The sequence below is a fragment of the Pygoscelis adeliae genome, unplaced genomic scaffold, assembly GCF_000699105.1.
Source record: "Pygoscelis adeliae isolate BGI_AS28 unplaced genomic scaffold, ASM69910v1 Scaffold358, whole genome shotgun sequence".
Lineage (NCBI taxonomy): Eukaryota > Metazoa > Chordata > Aves > Sphenisciformes > Spheniscidae > Pygoscelis > Pygoscelis adeliae.
The window spans coordinates 3,147,143-3,163,005 of NW_008825429.1; the positions used below are offsets into that span (position 1 = coordinate 3,147,143).

The window sequence follows — 15,863 nt, forward strand, 5'->3', positions numbered from 1 at the left end:
GTCGGGCCGGGTCCGTCCCGCGCCGCTGACGCCGCGCTCTCCTGCAGGTACGTGCTGTGCGAGGTGGTCTCGGAGGACCCGCGGTGCCGGCAGTGCATCGAGGACCGCGCGGTGGGCCTCGCCGTCAGGGACGCCGTCGGGCGGGTGCACGGGGACTACGGCCTGGCCTGCTGCTCCATCTCCTTCACAGGTGCCGGCGGGACGCGCTGTCCCCGCCTCCCCGGGCCCCTCGGGGAAGGGCCGGTGCGCGGGGTTCCGGGCTCACCGGTGCGCGTGTGCCCCCGCAGTGAAGTACCTGAACGCCTACACTGGGACCGTGCTCCTGCGGTGCCGCAAGGACTCCTACAGGCTGCTCTGCTCCGCGCTCCCCTTCGTGAGGCAGCTGGAGAGCCGGAACCAGCGTTACCCCTGCTCCCTCAACACCTTGCACGTCGGAGGTCAGCCGCTGCCTGAGCTGCCCCGGTGCTGGGTGCGGAGTCTCTGGTGCCTGGGGGTGGGGGGGAGGCCGCGGAGCTTAATCGTACCTTCCAGGCCTGCTAAAACGGAAGAATCCCATCTTACTGCTGCGGGTGCGAGAGACCCCATCTTATGTGTCGCTAACTCGGAAGCTTCTAGCAGAGCTAAATAAGAAACAGGCACCAGCAGTTCTTTGTTGAAACCCTCATTAATTCTGCTTGAATCTTCATTACATTTAACACAAAACCAGAGTAGCAAATACTACATTACATTATTTTCTTTTAAAAATATATTTTCAAAGTATAGTATCATCCATGCCCTGAAAATTAACCACTTGGGGCAAATAATGGACACTACATGTTAGAAATTATTATTCCACCACTTAACCTCAACAGTGGGGAAATGAAGTCTACAGCCACTTCTTAGCACTTGCATTAGTAAAGTTGTTGCCTGGGGCATTTGTTGCTTGATACAATGATGTTCAGAAAATACACTAGCAGCTCTGAAACACTTGGGTTTGTAGATTGTTACATATTGTTCTTGTGACTCCTACAGGTACTATAAGAACATGTCAGAAATTTCTAATTCAGTATAATAGAAGACAGCTGCTGATGTTGTTGCAAAACTGTACAAATGAAGGTGAGTTCCTCCAGCCACTTTCCTAAAATGCGGACTCAGTTCCTGGGGGTTTTGTTGGATATGCTGGGCTACTTCTGAATTCTTGAACCAAGAAATGTTCCTTCCTGTAGAAGTTGAGGATATTCCAGTGTATGTGAAGAGATCAAGTAATGACCCTCTGTTGCTCTCTTTATTGCAGAGGAAAGACGGTGTATACAGAAGTCCTTGTTGAGCTGTTCCCTTACAGAAGAGCAGTCTCAAAGTGGAGATGAAGATGATGATGGCCCAGAGACAGACTGAACGTTACTAGTTACTGTTCACCTCTGTCCTGTACTTGTGTAATCAAGATGTTACCAGTTATCTTCAGAGTTAAGCAAAGCAGGGGACAGAAAAGGCATCTGTTTGTATTTAGACTTCATTCCCCCGTTCTGAGTGTTCTTAAATAAATAAATTTTAAAAAATACGGTTTTACTTAAGTAGTTTACTTGCCTGTTTCACCCCAGGAGTCAAAACCACCTGCACTCCTAAGGAGTGTAGCAGCTCAATGTGATCTTCATGCTGAGGTAGAAGTGAGCTTTAGGCAGTTGGCGTAAACAAGGAATGTAGTTATTCTCCTCGAGTACAGAAAAAGCATTAACATCTTACTGTTTTTTTTACCTTATCTTCAAGTGCACCTGTTATCCATAGGGCTATCCATGGTTTTGAGTCACAAAAGCACCAGTTGTGTACACAGGAGCAGAGATTACAGGGAACGCAAGGTAGAGCTGTAAGGCTCAACTCCATCCGACCCATTATAAAACTCATAGGTACAAGTACTGCTTAGATATTTATTAAGTTTACACCAATCAGTTACAGGAAAGTAGTGTGTTGCTGGTATTATCTCGAATCCATAGGAAAACAAGATAGAGCTTGAAGATGCTGCCCTGTGGAGACTGTTCCTGCAGAAGGGACAGTCTTCCTTGCCCGCATCTCTTCCCGTACTTGTTCTAGTGCCTGTGAGATGTGGAGGTGAGCTACACCAGCTCCAGCTATTCTGTCTCTCTTCCCAGTGCAAAGAAAAGTTGACTATAAATGTGTAGAGATAATAGAACACAACAGATACTGGTTAGACACCAAGTAATTACTCCTGTTCCATGGCTTAAAATGACTATTACAAATCTGAAACAATAGTACTGTGAACGCAGTTAACTGCATACTTGAATCTTAGTTGCTTTCTCTGCCCTCACCAATAATTTTCCAATGTGCACATAAAGCAAGATGTGTTACCACTTTCAGGCATCTTGTCTTAGTTTCTTTGCACTCTCTTGGCAAGCTGTACTGTCTTTCCATCAGGTGTAGTTAATTGTGACCAAGCATGAAGTCAAGCTGCTTTCAAAGAATGTTTTGCAAGTGTTTCCTCCATCCTCCTGTAGCAGTTGAAGCATTCTTTACGTCCCCCCTCTCCCCCTTCTTTCTGGTTTACAGCCGCATACAGAGCTTTGTGAAGTGTACTTGTTGGTACTAGCTTCCCATGCGCACACGCTTAAGTGCCTCGAGGAAGCACTTGCATAATATGGAGCCTACTGCTTTGAAATCAAGCATCGATGTATTGACATGAACTTTTTAAATAGGGACACAACCAATGGCTTTACCAGTGGTGTTAGAACACCTGACTCCAGAGGTCTCAAACACACGCTTCCTTGCTCAGATGGGTCACAGTGTCGGAGGGAGAGAGCACATCAACTTTTTAAAGCCTGTGCAAATGCAGGCAGGCCACTGGTGCAGGCAGGGCTGAAGATAACAGAAGGCAGCTGTCAGTCTTGCACTGTAAGTTAGTGCCAGCTCCCCAGCATGAATTCTGTCAGTAGGAAGGTAAGATTTGAATCTGTGCAACTAAGTGGTATTGTGCTCCACGTTGATATGACAGTTCAGGTATAGCTCAGGAAGTGTGCAGCACTGCAAGTGTGTGCGTATGATTTATTGCAACTGTTGGCCTTGACTGGTACATTACACCTATAGTTAATTTTATTCAACAAAATCCACACCACTTAATTCATTCGCTCAAATCAAGCCACAAGCAGTGCAGAATGTGACCACCCAAAGAAAGAGCGGCGAGGGGTCCAGAAGAGGCATGTTTATAGCCTGAGGTGCTTAGTGCAGACCAATTTACATCCCAGAACCAAGCAGATACAGGCCCTTATCCCAGTACAAGAGACCCCAGTTTTTTGCTGGGGGATAAAAGTTATCTACAGACTCCAGCTATCAGTTGTTCTTCCAATTCAAGAGCGGCCAGTGTCAAAACATCATTCAGGTAGTTACCAAGAGCCCTAGGGTGGAGTGTTTATTCTAGATGATCAGGTTACAAAGAATGCGTAGCCCATGGTTGGGAAAAAAAAAAATAAAATTAGCAGCCTCACTCACCCACAGTAAAACAGAGTTGAACAACTGAAAGAAGCCAGGAGGTTCCTTCTACCACTAGTGCCAGTACGCATTTTGAAATACACAAATTCATCAAGAGTCACTTCAAAACCAAGTAGCCAAGTTCTGCTTTACACTCACCTCAGCTTTAAATCTTTCCAAGCCAGGAGAACAGGAGGAATTCTTGCTCTTTAGAAAAAGAACAGATATAGCAGCTAACACTCTAAAGCCAGGAAGCTCTTTTGCCCATTTCCAGTGCAGCGGAAACCAGTTTCTCAAGAGAGCAGTTTGACAGCTTTACTGAAACAGCACTACTGTCACAGTCAGATGGACTTCTGCCCATGAATACTTCTAGGGAAATAAAGGCCCTCTGCCTCTTCACTTAGGTAATATTGCAGTATTCTGGCAGTGCCATGCAGCTGTAAGGACTTTCATACTGCTTATTAGGCCAAAAGAACCAACTTGGCACAGACTAGAAGCCTTGGCTGGTCTGTCTCTAGGTTGTTTCTTTCAAAACTTTGTTTCAGTATAAACTGATTAAGCAGTTGGAATCAAAAAGATCTTACTTCAACATATACTGTCATGGTTTCCTCCTGAACCCCCTAGAAGCCCTGGAAACACAAGTTTAGTCTGTTCAAATTTAAATATTTAAACTATAGCAGCAAAACAAAGCAAAATGAAAAGAAAACCAGGAGAGGAAACTTCTCTTGAATAGCAGAATCACTTTGTGTGAACAACAGAGGTGCTGAACAATAGCTTCTGCTTCTGTTTCTTTCTTTTCTTGCCTCCCTTTTCCTCTGTGAAGAATTAAAATGATACTGTCATTCTTCTCATGGAGCAGGAACATCACACAGAAATGATAAATGGTCTTCCCTAGCCTAAATGACTTCTATGGGTCCGTGACACTTCCTATCAACTCACTGAGCACCAAGTAGTTTAATTTTAACAAAAAAATCACTGCAGACAAACTAAGGGAGACTCCATCACACCTAAAACACACCTATAAACATGCCTGATTCTAAAGCTGCTGTTGCAACAGCAGATCCCAGGACTGCAAGCGTGCAGCAGTTTGCCTTTCAGACAAGTATTGCTTTCATCTGTGTCCAACACTACAACTGGAGCTGATACTCAATTTCACTGAAACTCCCAGGCCCTCCCATCCAACTCTTTCCATCATTCAGTGCAGTCTCCAAACAGAAGCCAAAGCTAAACATCAGAACTGAGCATTATAATTGAGTTTGATCAGCCAGCACCAATAAGTTCATCTCAATTTGTTCCAGATTCCCTAATTTGAAATTTCAGCTAGCAGTTACCTTGACATTTTGGTCAAACTTAGTGGTAGTTCAGCAGCTCAGGTATTTTAAGTTTAAAAATGCATAACCTGAACTTCCTTGAGATAAAGCTTAAATTAAGTTCCAGTAGAGACATGGCAAACATGATTGTCAAAAGCCATCTTTGTCCTAACGGGATTCTTTCCTAGTTGGAGATCTCAGCTCCCACTAAGAGACCTGCTTTAAGCTAACAGAAGCCCTAGTCAAGCTGCTCAGAAACCACAACCTGACAATTTTCAGAACTGTTCTGCGGCCAATTTTTGGTCCCCAAAATTGCTGCTCTCACTTCTCCCAGAAGAAGAAAGGGAAATACTCAATATTTTAACTTCAAAAATTTTTCATGCCTTCCCCCCCGCCTTTTACCTGATAAATGATCAGCTGTGGACGGTTTGTCCAGTTTCAGGAGAGCTGCCTCAATAGCTTGGCTGAAGGAATTCTGGAAGCTGGGCACAGGTATGCGGTCAGAGCTGTCACTTTCTCCATCACTATCCACTGGCACAGGGAGTGCCAGAGTGTTCTCATCTGAAAGAAGGAAAGGGCCCTGAGAGGCAGAAGGCTGTATAAAACTTTCACAGTGCAAATGCCCCTCCACACTCCAGATGTTTCTTGTGAAGTTACAAGAGTTCTTAGATTTAGATGCATGGTAAAGAACCTGAAGTAGTAATACCGAATTTTCTTACCTCTTGTCTTTGGAGCAGGTTTGGGCCATGTTTCTGGTTTTGCCTTTCCAACTCTCAACATCTATCAAAAAAGTTGTAAGATATGATTAAATCCCATGTACTAGAACAATGCTGCATATCCCCTAAGTGGCAGGAAAATCTAGGAACCCCTTCAAGCACTCAAACCCTATGTTGTCTCCGTAAGATTTATCCCACATTGTTTTTGTGGGGGAAGCAATTGTGTTCTCAGGCTAATCCCCAACTAAAGACACAAGTAATTCGGACAAGATTTACTCTGCTACATGGCTTACCTGGGCAAAGGAAGGGAAGGGAGACTCTTCTTCTAAACTCCCACAGAGCAACGGGCTGACCTGGCTGGCAGTAGGTGACAGTGGAGTTGGAATAGACTCTACAGAGAAAGCAGCAGATAATTAAAGCCAGTTGCATTTGGCAAAGGCACTCATTATGCTGCTTATCAGGACGAAGCAGAAATAAAGTTTTATTATCTTATGTAATTAACCATTTTTATCTCATTGGTTCCACCCATTAGTCACACAGTGGGACCTCTCAAATTTCCTCAATCTTTTTATTTAAGGAAGATTTAAAGTTTGGGGGTTTTTTTTGTTTGGGGTTTTTTGTTTGCTTATTTTGGGGTGTTGTGTGTTTTTTTTCTTTTGGTTTTTTGGGGGGATTTTTTTTTTTCCCCAAAAACATTTTAGAATAGTTTCTATTTAATATTTTTTAATGAACTACAAGATAAAACATTTGGTAAAGCATCACTGGACAACAACCTAAGTGAGTGCTCATCAACTACGTTTTATTTTAGTATATATAAGTTTTAGTATAACCAATACGTTTAGTATTTAGTATACTAAATAACGTATTTATTTAGTACAATACCCTGTTTCTTTATTTTAGTATAACGTTTATTTTAGATGGAGAGGGTAGAAATTAAAAATGCCAGTAGTGTTTTCCTGGCATACACACTTTTCTTCCCTTTTGGGGGAATTTTTTTCCTTTCTTTTCTTCTGACTCAGCAAAGATTTAAAAGATGGGGTAACTACAGTGCAGATCTCATATTGTCACTGAAGTAGAGGTAGTAAAAAGCAGACAAAGGACCAGAATGTTTCTTAGCTGTGTCAGCTTTTTGTGTATGATCTCGTAGGCCATCTAGGAAAGAAGCAGTCTTTGATCAGTATTAATAAAGTTTAGCGTGATGACCTGAGCAGTAGATCCCAAAAGAATGATCAAGAGCTAGATGTGATGTGTTTTTCCAGATGCTCACCTGTCTGAAACACAGGGCTTCTGCCAAGAGGAGACAGACAGAAGCTCTGATGATCAATGCTGGTAGTTTCTCCAGGGCAAGAGGTAAAAGCAGGGAACTGCTGCAGATTCTCTAAAGCAATATGGACCTCTGGATCTAGAAAGAGGTTTTAAATTAAAGCACTACACAATGTGGGGGAGGACTGTCAATATGCAAGTTGTTTCAGGAGTCTAGGAGGCGCCAACTCAATTTTCTTTCCACTCTCTATTTTAGAGACCAGTACAAGCCCTGCTGCTGGATACAAGGAGTTCCTAGGCATTTTTTTTTCCTTGTTCACTTTTCACTCTATATCGTGATTGCTATAAAACCAGAAATTAAGAATCCTGAGAGCTATATACACCATGGAGATAGCTGCACCCTCGAATGCCCTCTGTCTCTCCCATAATGTGGAAGTATGCAGCAATTGCATAACACTTAACATCCTGACTAAACCAGCTTATATTTTTCACTCTACAGACGTTGTTTCTAATACCTTGTAATCTTGTTCTAAGTACATGCTACAAACTAAAGGCCTTAGAGTTCATCCTATAGCTCAAGAAATCAGCTCAGCAACTAAAGATGACTGGCAATCCACCAGTTATACTCAATCATGACTCACATTTGCCCTGTTTCTTGTTTTCTTCTATCTCAATTCTGCGTTCACGTCGTCGTTCATCACGAGCTTTCTTCTGCCGTAGACGTTTCCTCTTTTCAAGGTCATCTAGGAGCAATGCACAGCATTGGATATCAAAAAACCCACACCAATACTTTGACAATGTTTTCTCCAGCTCTGAGAACAACGTATTCAGTTATAACACATTAGTAACAAAACATGCTTACAAACAACATATGCTCTTCCAAGCAGTCAGGCTTTTTTATTCTTTGTATAATTGTTGTCTATAAAACAGTGAATTGGGGTTGTTCTGTCTAGTAGTCATCAGACAGTTGGTGCAAGAGGAGTAAAGCTGCTATATATGTTCTTTTTTCTGCCATTAAGAGATAAGAACGACTTCCCCTTCACCCTGACGGATACATGACAGAGCCTACTATAAAGGTAGTACCAACCTGAAAACAACTCTAAAGTCTCCTTAGAGATGATGGGTGGCTTCAGAGCCAGTTCACAAATGCTGAACTCACAGGTGAGGGGCAAGTGACAGAGGTAGCGATGACGCTGTCTTATATCCTGATAAAAAAAGAGCAGACATATCACAACAAGGTCTAGAGGCTGCCACAGTAATGAATAGCTTATGGAGATAGAACACCCACCATTCATCAAATTCAAATGGAAAAAAATAGCAGCAGTGACACAATAATCACTTTATAAACTACAAACACATGAAGGATGCCCCGGGTCAGAACCGAATGTTCCAAGATCTCCGCCAACTACATCATAATCTAATGTGGATGCAGTTACTCCAGCTCACTTACTGATTGTCTTGTTATTCCTCCCTTCTCACTCACACCACTGGAAGAAAATTCTACAATACCAGTCTTCCGACGCAATTATTTTTGCACTGGACCAAACTTGCCTTTCACATTTAAATTATCTGGAGCAACGACCACCACTTTGCTAGACTGAAACAAGCCGAGTTTTGTATTTTTCCTTGCAGGGCTGAAAAACTTGAAGACAATTCCCTATTACCTCTGCATCCATTCTTACTTGAGCATATCCTTTCTTAAAGATGAATTAAGAATTATCTATAGTTGTTACTGCACATGCCGATTCTTACAGTTATCTTTATCTGAGGTGAAGGAATTCAAGACCCATGCCCCCTTCCAGAACTTCAGTGCCTTAAGCACTTTCACTCTATCTCAAACACTGAAGCTTCTTTCCATCCTCTTTATTTTTGTAACATCCCACCTCTACCCTTGATGCTCAGAAACAACTGTTTGCTCAAGACAGAGGCAGAACACTTCTTCAGGCTGAGAAAGATGATAATCTGTCTAGTTCAAGCATCTGTCTTGTATGAGAAAAGAATTTACTTTTTTTAAGACAGCTTTAACAACAAACCAATCTTAAGCTTGCAATTCTCTTACTCCTAGAATTTCCTACCTTCTTGAAAAAAAAAAAGTTAGACTGCAGCCTACTTATCAAAAGCAACATAAGGCACTGCACCTTACACAGATGCCCTTCACAGATTAGCATGCCTACCCGTTCATAGTTATTATTTCTTACTACTGAAGAGAAACAAATCTCATCTGCCAGGCACAATGATCAATCTGCTAAAACAAGGGCCTAATCTTACTAATCATCTTAATTAGTAAGAAGATAAAATAACTACCTCTGTCATTGAGTAGCCAGTTATCTCCACTACAGCTGCAGTTATCTTCTCTGGACTCTTCTCCAAGCTGCCGTATTCACGGACAAGACATCGAACATTCACAGGGTGAAGATACATACACTGTCCATCCTCCGCTGTAAGATAAGATATCATCACTTGTTCTTTGCCTATTAATTTTCAATATCCCTCTCCCCACCTCAGTACATTCTCCAGTAATAAAATTAAAGCTCCTTTCTGAAACTCTGTGGGACTTCTATTTCACAGGGGTTAGCTGCATCTAATGAAGTGACAAACATCTTCCTCAAGAAGGATCCCAAAGGAGGCATCTCTGCCCCCATGATTCCAAGATTTCATTGCACTGACCTTGATAGAAATAGTAAAAAGGAGAGTTGCTAAGATGTCCACTGCTAACTGTATCTTTAGATTCTTGGTAGCTTGTTTCAGCTGGATTTGGTTCTTCTGTAGTGTTCATATCAGGTTCCCCTACAGTGTCCACCTCAGGCACTTCCTCTTCATCCAGCACTGCCTCTTCTGCTTCCACAGGAGGCAAAAAGGAACTTGCCAGATCAGAGCAAGGCTCCACAAGCTCCTCATCAAATGCAGAGAGATATTCCACGCCACACTATCACAGCAGAGAGCACACAGTTAGGACCACAACCTCCTTTAAAAGATACCATTTCTGCAAAAATCTTTGGCACCAGTTCACCATACAATGCAGTGTAAAGTGGCAGAATTAAGTATTAACAGGATCTGCCAGAGCAGAGTTGTCACCCACCTTTTTCTCTTGGGAAACTGCAGGCTCCCCAGCCTTGGAGCTTTCTAGGACCAATTCTTCCACAGCTGCACTGATTCCAGCAATGCCATTGTTTTTATCCTGGTCAGCAGAGAGTGCTGTTTCTCGCTCCTACAGGTCATCCAAAAGAGAACAAGTTTCAATTTCCTATTTAAGCCAGAAGACTATCATCATAGTCATTTTTAGCCTTGTCCTATACTTCACATTTTCTAATTCATCTGTAACAAAGAGTGACCCTTGAAGGACAAGAAGTAGTCCTCTCCTTCTTGTTACTGGAAAGCACATCCATTGTAGGATGCCTAAAGGCTTTGAAAAGGAATATTCTACAGGTTTGCTCATGTCTGCCCGATAGAAATTATCCCAGAAATTGCTGGACCTGAAAGGGAAACACATCTTCCTTTGAAAGCAGAACTCCTTTACATTTATGGAAGGAATACCATTCTGTAAAAAGCACTGTGTTCTCTTATCTTGAACATCACACCAGATACCTGGGGTCCAAAGGCTATAGTCTCCTCCAAGACTTATAACGCTATTCTAGCAGCAAACATCACCACCTTGCTAGTATGTACAACGTGGAGACCAGAATAATCACACACAACGACTTATGCAGCAGAACACAGATGCTCAGCACTCATCATACTCTTAAAAATAAAGTTACTAAAAGCCTCCAAAGAGGTTCTCACCTTCAGTTCCTGGATAGCTGCCTCAATAAAGCAAGCCTCTGGGGTATGTTTTTCTTCCTCATACTGTTTTAGTAATGCCGCTTTCTCCTCCAGAATCACCAGCTGCAAGACCTGCTCCCTGGATGCCAGAAGCAGCTTTGAATACTGACTGTGCTGGTCATCTGAACAGAAGGAGCACCAAATCATTAATATCTGCATGTAGAGGCACCAGTTTGGACTGCTGTTTCTTCTGAAGTTTTGTTACTGCTCAGTTTTGTGAGTTAATCCACCCCAGGGTGGACAATACTTAGCAAGAGTTTGATACAGACCCCGCATATTACCATTATATCATTGATGACACAAGCTGGTCCCACATACCTGCTCTGCTACACACATCTCCCACACACAGCAGTTTATTTGCCACTTTCAACCCGCCACTTCACCACTCAGTTGCTACACATCAAAAAAAAATCAAGTCTAAACGTCTATGCTGTGGAAGCACCACCTTTGAGAAGCCTTAAGTGGTCAAAACTTCCTAAAACACTGCTGTCTGCAGCTTCTTCCTCTTCTCTATACACTCAAAAATACTGCAACTGGTAAGTTCTGCAAAAGTGACCTCTGTTTTGGCTCAAATTAGTTCATAAGCCTGTATGTATTAAAAATCCATACAAAACATTATGAGGATTTTACAAGAAGCACAGCAGAAATAGTAAGCTAAAGAATTGCAAGTTTAGCAGAAGGTAGTCTTCTTTGTTACTAGAGAGCTTATCTTAACTATAAACTTTACAGCAACCATAGATAGTATCACATACTAGTACAGTCCCTATATTCACTGCTCCCCAAGGGTCTGACCTTGTCTACAGAACACCAAGTTAATGCTGAATTTCCTGAGTTTAGAATGATCTCAAATCCCTATTTGTTCTTTTGTTTTATGAAAGGATTTAAAGTCCTTTACTTTCAAATACTGAGAAACATGTATGCACACACCCTGCATGCTGGATACGCATCATGTGTTAGGAGACTTGACTTTTTACAGAGAGCTTAAATGCACGCAGCCTTTCATAAATATGACTGCAAAATGAAGTGGGCCAAGACAGCCCACAAAACAGCAATGTTAAGTAAAATTATTTCTTTAGTCACAAATTTTTTGTGATACTAACAGATAAGATGATGATGTGTTAAGTCACATTATTTGACTGGAGAAAACTGAAGAAGTCAGGCAACAGATGTTTGGAATACGTTTGCAGTGATTTTGATTATTTTCTCATATCATTCACAGATTTTAGTTGATAAGTGAAGATGATGAAAACCTTGTTGAAGATTACATCCTTGAAATAGTTTAGACACAGAGATAGTTATTTTTGCTAAGCTGTATAATGAGAAGCCAGGAGGAAAAAAGAGTTAAGGACACTAAAGAGCCAACAAAAGCAGCAAGAGTCACACCGATGACTTGTGGTCATTGATACAAAACACACGTCAAACTAATACCAATGATTGAGAAGGCAGCAGTCTGCAGTGCAGTAACTTGAAGGGAAACAGCACACAAGTTAAAGCCTTACAAAAAACAAAGTGTGGGTAGAAAGCTTATTATTAATATGTGGTCATTAAGGTTTTCAGCAGCTAAATCCCATGTTTTGTAGTCTGGTTTATTTTAAGGTGGCAGCATGGCATTGCCATGGTAAATCCCCTCTACACAAGTCCTAGTCACGCTCAGGAGCGGGATGCCAACCACCAGTACTCAGATACACTCACCTCCGATGTAAACAGGCTGCACCACATTCATCCATTGAGATTTGGGCAGTGCTACCAGAACACCTTTCTCTCTTCTCATAAGTTGCATCGTAATGATATCACCAATTGCATATTGACGTGTTTCCATAGCAACAACACTGCAATGTAAGGAGGAGGTTAGTAGGGTAAAAATAACATTTCAAAAAGATCCATCATTTAATAAATATCAAGTCTCACCTCTTGAGATCTTTCTTGTGAACAGAGCCATAACAAATGGGACATTTACTCCAGGTCTTTTCACTCAAGGAGAGATAGTGAAGGATACATGCCCAACAAAAGATATGCCCACAGCGGGTGATCTTTGCTGCGGTTGGTGGGTACAGACATATCGGGCAAGAGGGCACTTCATGGCTACAAATTCGCTGAAATGGCACGAGAAGAACAGTACAAGTTTTAGACTTGGAAATCAGTTCCTGTGCTACAGAATAAGCCACCTGTAAGATCTACTCTAACATATTGATCTTCCAACTCTTTAGGCTCTGCTTATTTACCAAGAAATTAAGTACACTGTGAACTAAGTAACACCTTCAGACTGCACATGGAATAACCTTCAAAGCTACCCATCTGGTATTTCTACTCTAATGATATTAAAAAAGTGACTCTTCTCATGTTTCCCCTCACGTATTCATCATCTCTAAGAGGTAGCAGCATCTTCATCATCTGAATTCAGACACTGAGAAGACAGCAAATGAGCTCTGTCGCTTCACTTACACAAGCAGACTTGTGCAGCCCTGTTTAACTGTGAGACTGAACTTACCTATTTCCATGAACATGCTAGTTTAGTCAGATACTTTGTTAGCATCTGTATGTTGCAGAGACATAACTGCCAAGCAAGCACCTAGATTTTTCAGCTCTCTTGTAGCATCAGGTAACAGTAAGCCTACCTCCTCTCCAGCTACACCATACACTAAGACTAGTCTTGGCAAATAATAAGTTTCTAGTTGAGGCAACCCAAAGTTCTGACCACAGTTCTCAAGAGATTTTCCATTTTGTTGCTAGGCAAGATGGGCCACCTATGCACAGAATAATTCTTCAAAATTCTACACTCTAGTCCTCTTCCATGGACTCATGCCCAAGTTTTCTGTTAATATCTCGATCACAAGGACTCTGTCTACAGAATGTCAGATACTATTTTTGATGAGCTCCCATCTGCGAAAGCAAGAAGAAGCTGCTAATTTTCCTAATAGATTTTAGCACTTCTCTTTTCCTGTCATGAAAGTATTTCATAATATATTCCATGACAGAACTTTCCCAGTATTGTGGGAGTGACAGAAGAGGCCTCAACTCAAAAACAGCTGAGTTTTACGTAACATCACAGAGATAAAGAAGCAGTTAAAGACAGGTTGAGCTTCTTAAGAAGAGAAAAAAAAAAAATCTAGCCCATCACAACTGACCACTTGCTCCACAAAGTCCCAGTTGACCAAGGTATCTGGATCAGCAAAGTGGACTGTGTAGTCCTGTTCTTCAGAGACAACAAACTGGCAGCTGGGGAAAGGCAAAGAGACAGATGACCCACTCAGTTGTTTCCAAAAATTCTTTGAGAACTATCCTATAGGATTCTCTGAGCTTCTTCTTTGTCCAGCAGAAAACTGCCGGATGCAGTCAGTAATTTCTACCAACAAAACTCAAAAGAGTTCAATTCACAACCAGATTTCCAGAATACAAGTGTGTCTAGTCTCAGTTAGACACAACACCACATACTAATGACAGAATGAGCCAGGCAGAGTGGTTTTCCAGAAACACGTAAGAAACAGCCAGCTCCATTGGGAATCTATTAAAAAACAGGGAAACCACAAGTGGAAAAAATATGCTCACAAAAACTAGAAATACTGGGGTTCCCGCAAATAGCCTTCATTACAATAAGCCACAAAACAATAGGGAAAAATCAGAAGCATCGATGCTGAAAATAGTTTTTATTGTCTTTAACATGACCAGATACAGGAAGTCCTGAACACACTTCAAATTCCGGTGAAAGTGACCATTATTTCCAGTCAAAAGCAATTCTGCTGCTGGATTACTATACTGATCATCCTTTGGGTTACACTACATACCTAGGGGCCTGTGAAATAATCAGCAGTTTAAGAACTAAGACCCATATGAGTAATTGCTTCTGGGGCTTATAAATTCAGATTAGCTTTCATCCAGCAACTGCTACCCCTACCATCTCAATATACTATTTTTTTGAAAAACAACTGTCTTCCATAAGGGAACTACATAGGTCTTCCCAAATGGAGTGTCATATTCCACAAGCAATGCTAGAAAATTAGAGCAGAAGACTAATTGGTTTGTATCGAAAGGACTCACTCCATCAGATACCTTGTAAATAGGTAAAGACAACAACTTGATATCTTTTTATCCCTTTCAAGTATAGTCATTACCACTAAAAACACTACGGAGACGTAACTTCACCCTGGAAAAGTCAATACAAGTAGTCAAAGTCAAACACAATTCCCTGGCTGATCAGCCTTTACAGCTCAGTGCCTCTGTAGAAGTCTAAAAGCCCTGCTGGTCTTCCACTCACTTGGCCTGTAGGAAGAGCTCCTTGTTGAAAGGCTTATGTCCCCACTTGTTCCTTTTCCCCCAGTTGCCATGTCCATTCCCATCAAAATGGCCTGCTTGGCCACGGGGTTCAAAAGTGAAGTTCAGTAAGTGGTTCAGATTAATCTTCTTGGGACCAGAGAATTGGGCAGGGCTGAACTCTGCCCGCTGAGCCTCTGCTACCTAAGAGACAACAGCATTTGTTAGAACTTGCTAGAATTTACTGCAAAAGCATCAGTACAAGTTAACACCCAGGCCCCATCAGTGATTACGTACAGAATACACAGCATCCACTCACTCACCTTCTCCCATTCCAGTTCTGCAAATCAAGTAGTGCAGCATTAGAAGTGCATGAGAACCTGAAAGTTAGAACTGAGTGGTCTTACCCCACACTGAAAAACCACCCACATAAGGACAAGTAAAAGCTGGCAAAACCTAGCAGTCAAGGTTAATAACAGAAGAAAGTTGTTTGAATCCTAACAATATTCTTTTAGACAGCCAGTAATACAAGTCTGATTACTATTTGCACAGGTTGTACTTGTTTTGGTTATAGTTTTCATATAATGAAGCAAAGAATAAGAATTCAACAGACACAGCAGGTGAGTTTTGACAGAGTCAGCAATTTAGGTAAGCAGTGTGGCTCATCCACCAAAACTGAAAAATCAGAGTATCAGTGAAAACCCATGAATAGTCTACAGTATTTAGACCCACATCAGCATAAAAGCCTCGGTCTGGTTTTACTTGATGTCACCAAGGCTAATATGATTAGTTTCCCCAACACCACTATCACATGCAAATTTGTACACTGAAGTGGTTAGACACAATCACCCCAGACTTAAAAGCTAGAAATTGCATCACTAGATATTTTCATGAAGGACCTCTGTTTCATGAGATATGTACACGGCCTGTCTAGGTACCCATTCCTCAGATGGTATTTTTTATTGCAAGTCTCTCAGAGCAGAGAGCACTCCTCTTCTGTTGTTGCCAAGTTGTTCCGCTCACACTCACTCTGGCATCTCAACGATGTTAGCAC

General features: G+C 41.8%; 2 protein-coding genes across 2 annotated transcripts in view; one reads left to right on the forward strand and one right to left on the reverse strand.

Moving 5' to 3' along the window:
• POP5 (processing of precursor 5, ribonuclease P/MRP subunit (S. cerevisiae)) overlaps positions 1-1,782 on the forward strand; it is a 2,447-nt gene extending 665 nt beyond the window's left edge. Inside the window, exons 2-5 of the mRNA XM_009330867.1 lie at positions 12-190; positions 288-437; positions 1,012-1,095; positions 1,274-1,782. Coding sequence (XP_009329142.1) covers positions 12-190; positions 288-437; positions 1,012-1,095; positions 1,274-1,374 — 514 coding nt within the window. The 3' untranslated portion in view covers positions 1,375-1,782. The remainder of the gene's footprint in view (positions 1-11; positions 191-287; positions 438-1,011; positions 1,096-1,273) is intronic.
• A 107-nt stretch (positions 1,783-1,889) lies between these two features.
• RNF10 (ring finger protein 10) overlaps positions 1,890-15,863 on the reverse strand; it is a 14,298-nt gene continuing 324 nt past the window's right edge. Inside the window, exons 2-16 of the mRNA XM_009330810.1 lie at positions 14,814-15,013; positions 13,687-13,777; positions 12,470-12,654; positions 12,254-12,390; positions 10,523-10,683; positions 9,822-9,950; positions 9,410-9,668; positions 9,047-9,180; positions 7,830-7,947; positions 7,384-7,485; positions 6,747-6,881; positions 5,773-5,870; positions 5,483-5,543; positions 5,166-5,324; positions 1,890-4,268 (exon numbers count right to left, since the gene is read on the reverse strand). Coding sequence (XP_009329085.1) covers positions 4,192-4,268; positions 5,166-5,324; positions 5,483-5,543; positions 5,773-5,870; positions 6,747-6,881; positions 7,384-7,485; positions 7,830-7,947; positions 9,047-9,180; positions 9,410-9,668; positions 9,822-9,950; positions 10,523-10,683; positions 12,254-12,390; positions 12,470-12,654; positions 13,687-13,777; positions 14,814-15,013 — 2,046 coding nt within the window. The 3' untranslated portion in view covers positions 1,890-4,191. The remainder of the gene's footprint in view (positions 4,269-5,165; positions 5,325-5,482; positions 5,544-5,772; positions 5,871-6,746; positions 6,882-7,383; positions 7,486-7,829; positions 7,948-9,046; positions 9,181-9,409; positions 9,669-9,821; positions 9,951-10,522; positions 10,684-12,253; positions 12,391-12,469; positions 12,655-13,686; positions 13,778-14,813; positions 15,014-15,863) is intronic.